This window comes from Coccinella septempunctata, chromosome 8, assembly GCF_907165205.1.
Source record: "Coccinella septempunctata chromosome 8, icCocSept1.1, whole genome shotgun sequence".
Classification (NCBI taxonomy): Eukaryota; Metazoa; Arthropoda; class Insecta; order Coleoptera; family Coccinellidae; genus Coccinella; species Coccinella septempunctata.
In genome coordinates, this window is record NC_058196.1 from 1,661,501 (window position 1) to 1,669,593 (window position 8,093).

General features: G+C 39.3%; 1 protein-coding gene across 1 annotated transcript; it reads right to left on the minus strand.

Moving 5' to 3' along the window:
* Nucleotides 1-5,714: 5,714 nt before the first annotated feature.
* LOC123319221 lies at nucleotides 5,715-7,784 on the minus strand. The gene has a single exon (XM_044906088.1). The coding sequence runs from the start codon at nucleotides 7,782-7,784 to the stop codon at nucleotides 5,715-5,717; it is 2,070 nt and encodes a 689-aa protein (XP_044762023.1).
* Between the last annotated feature and the right edge of the window lie 309 nt (nucleotides 7,785-8,093).

Sequence of the window (8,093 nt, forward strand, 5' to 3'; positions counted from 1 at the left end):
AGAATTCACTCACTTAATATGGGACATGTAAATAGGAGCGGGTAAACGGCGGCAGTAGAATTCACTCACTTAATATGGGACATGTAAATAGGAGCGGGTAAACGGCGGCAGTAGAATTTACTCACTTAATATAGGACATGTAAATAGAAGCGGGTAAACGGCGGTAGTAGAATTCACTCACTTGATATAGGACATGTAAATAGGAGCGGGTAAACGGCGGTAGTAGAATTCACTCACTTAATATAGGACATGTAAATAGGAGCGGGTAAACGGCGGTAGTGGAATTCACTCACTTAATATAGGACATAAAAATAGGAGCGTGTAAACGGTGGTAGTAGAATTCACTCACTTAATATAGGCGATGTAAATAGGAGCGGGTAAACGGCGGTAGTAGAATTCACTCACTTAATATAGGCGATGTAAATAGGAGCGGGTAAACGGCGGTAGTAGAATTCACTCACTTAATATAGGCGATGTAAATAGGAGCGGGTAAACGGCGGTAGTAGAATTCACTCACTTAATATAGGCGATGTATATAGGAGCGGGTAAACGGCGGTAGTAGAATTCACTCACTTAATATGGGACATGTAAATAGGAGCGGGTAAACGGCGGTAGTAGAATTCACTCACTTAATATAGGACATGTAAATAGCAGCGGGTAAACGGCGGTTGTAGAATTCACTCACTTAATATAGGACATGTAAATAGGAGCGGGTAAGCGGCGGTAGTAGAATTCACTCACTTAATATAGGACATGTAAATAGGAGCGGGTAAACGGCAGTAGTAGAATTCACTCACTTAATATGGGACATGTAAATAGGAGCGGGTAAACGGCAGTAGTAGAATTCACTCACTTAATATAGGACATGTAAATAGCAGCGGGTAAACGGTAGTAGAATCCACTCACTTAATATAGGCGATGTAAATAGGAGCGGGTAAACGGCGGTAGTTAAATTCACTCACTTAATATAGGACATGTAAATACGAGCGGGTAAACGGCGGTAGTAGAATTCACTCACTTAATATAGGACATGTAAATACGAGCGGGTAAACGGCGGTAGTAGAATTCACTCACTTAATATAGGACATGTAAATAGGAGCAGGTAAACGGCGGTAGTAGAATTCACTCACTTAATATAGGCGATGTAAATAGGAGCGGGTAAACGGCGGTAGTAGAATTCACTCACTTAATATAGGCGATGTAAATAGGAGCGGGTAAACGGCGGTAGTAGAATTAACTCACTTAATATAGGCGATGTAAATAGGAGCGGGATATAGGACATGTAAATACGAGCGGGTAAACGGCGGTAGTAGAATTCACTCACTTAATATGGGACATGTAAATAGGAGCGGGTAAACGGCGGTAGTAGAATTCACTCACTTAATATAGGCGATGTAAATAGGAGCGGGTAAACGGCGGTAGTAGAATTCACTCACTTAATATAGGACATGTAAATACGAGCGGGTAAACGGCGGTAGTAGAATTCACTCACTTAATATGGGACATGTAAATAGGAGCGGGTAAACAGCGGTAGTAGAATCCATTCACTTAATATGGGACATGTAAATAGGAGCGAGTAAACGGCGATAGTAGAATTCACTCACTTAATATGGGACATGTAAATACGAGCGGGTAAACGGCGGTAGTAGAATTCACTCACCTAATATGGGACATGTAAATAGGAGCGGGTAAACGGCGGTAGTAGAATTCACTCACTTAATATAGGACATGTAAATAGCAGCGTGTAAACGGTAGTAGAATCCACTCACTTAATATAGGCGATGTAAATACGAGCGGGTAAACGGCGGTAGTAGAATTCACTCACTTAATATGGGACATGTAAATAGGAGCGGGTAAACGGCGGTAGTAGAATTCACTCACTTAATATGGGACATGTAAATAGGAGCGGGTAAACGGCGGTAGTAGAATCCATTCACTTAATATGGGACATGTAAATAGGAGCGGGTAAACGGCGGTAGTAGAATTCACTCACTTAATATGGGACATGTAAATAGGAGCGGGTAAACGGCGGTAAAAGAATCAATTCACTTAATATGGGACATGTAAATAGGAGCGGGTAAACGGCGGTAGTAGAATTCACTCACTTAATATAGGACATGTAAATAGGAGCGGGTAAACGGCGGTAGTAGAATTCACTCACTTAATATAGGACATGTAAATAGGAGCGGGTAAACGGCGGTAGTAGAATTCACTCACTTAATATGGGACATGTAAATAGGAGCGGGTAAACGGCGGTAGTAGACTTCACTCACTTAATATAGGACATGTAAATAGGAGCGGGTAAACGGCGGTAGTAGAATTCACTCACTTAATATAGGACATGTAAATAGGAGCGGGTAAACGGCGGTAGTAGAATCCATTCACTTAATATGGGACATATAAATAGGAGCGGGTAAACGGCGGTAGTAGAATTCACTCACTTAATATAGGCGATGTAAATAGGAGCGGGTAAACGGCGGTAGTAGAATTCACTCACTTAATATGGGACATGTAAATAGGAGCGGGTAAACGGCGGTAGTAGAATCCATTCACTTAATATGGGACATGTAAATAGGAGCGGGTAAACGGCGGTAGTAGAATTCACTCACTTAATATGGGACATGTAAATAGGAGCGGGTAAACGGCGGTAAAAGAATCAATTCACTTAATATGGGACATGTAAATAGGAGCGGGTAAACGGCGGTAGTAGAATTCACTCACTTAATATAGGACATGTAAATAGGAGCGGGTAAACGGCGGTAGTAGAATTCACTCACTTAATATAGGACATGTAAATAGGAGCGGGTAAACGGCGGTAGTAGACTTCACTAACTTAATATAGGACATGTAAATAGGAGCGGGTAAACGGCGGTAGTAGAATTCACTCACTTAATATAGGACATGTAAATTGGAGCGGGTAAACGGCGGTAGTAGAATTCACTCACTCAATATGGGACATGTAAATAGGAGCGGGTAAACGGCGGTAGTAGAATTCACTCACTTAATATAGGCGATGTAAATAGGAGCGGGTAAACGGCGGTAGTAGAATTCACTCACTTATTATAGGCGATGTAAATAGGAGCGGGTAAACGGCGGTAGTAGAATTCACTCACTTAATATGGGACATGTAAATAGGAGCGGGTAAACGGCGGTAGTAGAATTCACTCACTTAATATGGGACATGTAAATAGGAGCGGGTAAACGGCGGTAGTAGAATTCACTCACTCAATATGGGACATGTAAATAGGAGCGGGTAAACGGCGGTAGTAGAATTCACTCACTTAATATGGGACATGTAAATAGGAGCGGGTAAACGGCGGTAGTAGAATTCACTCACTTAATATGGGACATGTGAATAGGAGCGGGTAAACGGCGGTAGTAGAATCCACTCACTTAATATGGGACATGTAAATAGGAGCGGGTAAACGGCGGTAGTAGAATTCACTCACTTAATATAGGACATGTAAATAGGAGCGGGTAAACGGCGGTAGTAGAATTCACTCACTTAATATAGGACATGTAAATAGGAGCGGGTAAACGGCGGTAGTAGAATTCACTCACTCAATATGGGACATGTAAATAGGAGCGGGTAAACGGCGGTAGTAAAATTCACTCACTTAATATAGGACATGTAAATACGAGCGGGTAAACGGCGGTAGTAGAATTCACTCACTTAATATAGGACATGTAAATACGAGCGGGTAAACGGCGGTAGTAGAATTCACTCACTTAATATAGAACATGTAAATACGAGCGGGAAAACGGCGGTAGTAGAATTCACTCACTTAATATAGGACATGTAAATAGGAGCAGGTAAACGACGGTAGTAGAATTCACTCACTTAATATAGGCGATGTAAATAGGAGCGGGTAAACGGCGGTAGTAGAATTCACTCACTTAATATAGGCGATGTAAATAGGAGCGGGTAAACGGCGGTAGTAGAATTAACTCACTTAATATAGGCGATGTAAATAGGAGCGGGATATAGGACATGTAAATACGAGCGGGTAAACGGCGGTAGTAGAATTCACTCACTTAATATGGGACATGTAAGTAGGAGCGGGTAAACGGCGGTAGTAGAATTCACTCACTTAATATAGGCGATGTAAATAGGAGCGGGTAAACGGCGGTAGTAGAATTCACTCACTTAATATAGGACATGTAAATACGAGCGGGTAAACGGCGGTAGTAGAATTCACTCACTAAATATGGGACATGTAAATAGGAGCGGGTAAACGGCGGTAGTAGAATCCATTCACTTAATATGGGACATGTAAATAGGAGCGGGTAAACGGCGGCAGTAGAATTCACTCACTTAATATGGGACATGTAAATAGTTGCGGGTAAACGGCGGTAGTAGAATTCACTCACTTAATATGGGACATGTAAATAGGAGCGGGTAAACGGCGGTAGTAGAATTCACTCACTTAATATAGGACATGTAAATAGCAGCGGGTAAACGGTAGTAGAATCCACTCACTTAATATAGGCGATGTAAATACGAGCGGGTAAACGGCGGTAGTAGAATTCACTCACTTAATATGGGACATGTAAATAGGAGCGGGTAAACGGCGGTAGTAGAATTCACTCACTTAATATGGGACATGTAAATAGGAGCGGGTGAACGGCGGTAGTAGAATCCATTCACTTAATATGGGACATGTAAATAGGAGCGGGTAAACGGCGGTAGTAGAATTCACTCACTTAATATGGGACATGTAAATAGGAGCGGGTAAACGGCGGTAAAAGAATCAATTCACTTAATATGGGACATGTAAATAGGAGCGGGTAAACGGCGGTAGTAGAATTCACTCACTTAATATAGGACATGTAAATAGGAGCGGGTAAACGGCGGTAGTAGAATTCACTCACTTAATATGGGACATGTAAATAGGAGCGGGTAAACGGCGGTAGTAGAATTCACTCACTTAATATAGGACATGTAAATAGGAGCGGGTAAACGGCGGTAGTAGAATTCACTCACTTAATATGGGACATGTAAATAGGAGCGGGTAAACGGCGGTAGTAGAATTCACTCACTTAATATGGGACATGTAAATAGGAGCGGGTAAACGGCGGTAGTAGAATTCACTCACTTAATATAGGACATGTAGGGGAAGGTGGGGCAGCTTCATACAGTTTTCATATTTTGTCCTATAGAATTTTCTCTGGTATCAATATCTGTATCAACTCATCAAAAACTAATAGTCTTACTATTTGACTTTATATAAAAAATATGTGATTCGTGTGAATACACCTGTGCAGCTTTCTGTGAGAATTACAAAAAAAAAATAAAAATGTATGAATGTACCCCACATGCGGGGCACTCTCATACAGGCTATGGGGCAGATTCATACAGGTGAAGAAATTCACAAATTGAGAGTTAAATGTTTAATTATTCATCAAAATCCAAACATCAAAAGGCAAAATTTCCAAAAAAAAAAGCAATTTGTCTCTATGAGCACAAAATACTACGTAATAACCAAATAATACTAAGTAAAAAAAGGAATAACATAAATGTAGGAAATTGTTCTTTTTTTGGCATCGAAGCATTTTGGTTAACCTAACAGTCTTTCTGATCAGTCATATCATTATTTAAATATCTAATTAATATTGTTTATTTCTTATTGAATATAGGATAGTATCAATAATCAACAATTTAAATAAAATATCACAACTTGAAAAGTAAGTATGTTAACTTTGAAGTAATCATATTAATGGACATTATAAAAAGATAGATCTTTTTTGAAACTTAAAATACCAGCAGTTCTAGCTGTCTTAGCTGATTCAGGATCCGGTAATATCAAAACTATATTTGATATATCCACTGATCCTTCATCTTTGATGTCTGGAAATACGAATTTCATTGACGATCCTGGTTTTTTCCTCAAAAATGAAACCATTACTTCTGTCAAACTGTAGTGTTCGATGATTTGTCCGACAAAGTAAATAACAGACTTCTTTTTTTCAAATTTTACGAGCACATAGGCACCATTCTTGATATTTTCAGGGTCAACAGGCTCTTCAGAATCATCTTCTTCTTCGTTTTCTTCAAGCATGTCGAAAGGTGAAGCAGAACTTTCTCTTAGGCTGACATCTGTTTCACTTTCACTACTAGTTGTTTCGATCTCTTTGGTTTTATTTCTTTTTGGTTTACTCGATTTATCACAATCTTCATTTAATAAACTCAACGCTCTCTTTATTTCTCTTGCTTTACTTTTCCGTTCTTTTTCTAATCTCTTCATCTCTTTATTTTTTTCCAATTCTTCAATTCTAGTCTTTTCAGGAGTGTCCGTATAAACTCTTGATTTTCCAAGTGATCGACCTTTTTTTGTTTGTGTGCGTCTTTCAACTTTCGGGAAAGGCCTTATCATTTCTGGTGTCTTCAATACTTGCAGTGAAGGGGAGACATCTCTGGACAAAGTCGGTGATGTTCGAGCAGGAACATCACCAAGTTCAGCACTAACTGTGGCAAGCCAATCACCAGCTATTCCAGGTTCCTCGCCCCCAGTGCTTTCATTGGGATTTGTTACAGAATTTGAATGATACACCTGAACAGGCGCAAAGTCATCATCATTGAAAATCAACTTATTAAAAGGCCATATTCCGGTTTTTTCATAAGCGCTGGTGATATTCCTACCATTGAATGACTCTAAATAAGGTATCTTTGTGAGTTTTGGGATATTATAAATATTAAGTGTCTTTCCTGGGTTGGAAACGTGCCAGTCATTGAATGCTGTTTTTAATTTTGACTTCAATGGTCCAAATACTCCAACATCCAGTGGTTGAAGGCGATGAGTCGTGTGAGGTGGAAAGGAAAGGCACACAATCCCATTGTCACGGCAGTAGTTGATTGCTTCTATAGAAATGTGACTTTCATGATTATCACATAAAAGCAATATGGGATTTTCTTTTGAACTTAAGGTGTGTTTCTGGATGTGCTTTAGAACATCAACAAAAATGCTCGAGTTTATCCAACCACTTCTCGTGGCTACACCTAAAGAGCCTTCTGGAGCACCTTCCAAGAAATGGTCCTTATAATGAACTCTTGGGAAGATGAATAAAGGCGGTATGGTGTTTCCACTTGCTGAAATAATACCACCAAATGTGACCAGTTCTCCTCTTTCAGCAGACACTATTTGACCAACCTGTTTTTGACTCTTGTCAGCAAAAATTTTCGGTGTGCTCAAAACGGTAGAAATACCAGATTCGTCGTAGTTAAAAATCCGATCGGCAGTAAAATTATGTTTGCGGTATACGTTCTCCAGATTCTGGAAAAAATCATTCACAGCCGTTTTGTTGAAACCGAATGATCTGGCAGCGCTAGTATTTTCAGGTTTGCGCAAACTTAAATTTTTATGGCGTTTTCGAAAACTTGCTAACCAGTCTGTTCCTGCCATCTTATTATTATTCCAACTTGCAGGATATTTTATATTATTGGCCTCAGCAAATTCATAAGCAAGTTTTTTGACTTGGCTACATGATAGTCCATAGTGCATCTTAGAACACGATAAGATATATTTATTCAAAAGATCCTCTTCTGTTTTTGTAAATACTTGCTGTGATGCAAATTTCGATTCGAATACACGATTTTTGCTACTAAGATCTTTTGTTTCGCGTAATTTTTTGATCCGACTTTGTAGCGTTTGTGCATTAACTTCATATTTGGCTGCAGATTTTCGTAAGGAGAGTTTGTTTTTCAAAACTTCATTGACAGCTTTTGACATTGCCTGTTCATCCACCTCTCCACTCCTAGTTCCCTTTTTCTTGTAATTCCTGACCATATTTTTCTATAAAACAAAATAATGATCACTATACATTTCCAAAAACTAAAATAAAAAAAGTGGGGCACATTCATACAGTATGAATGTACCCCGCTTACTGCTGTATGAACCTACCCCATCACAGGAAAATGAAATGAAAATAAAAAAAGTAAAAAACTGACCCTATGTATCGTTAATCTCATATCAATTCGCAAACTTGACCCTATTATCTTTCAAATGAAATAGCACTTAATAATCTAAATAACAGCTTCTATCGTTAAAAAGATGTTCAAAGTGAGGTTATAGAATTACTTACGCGAAGCCGAATCA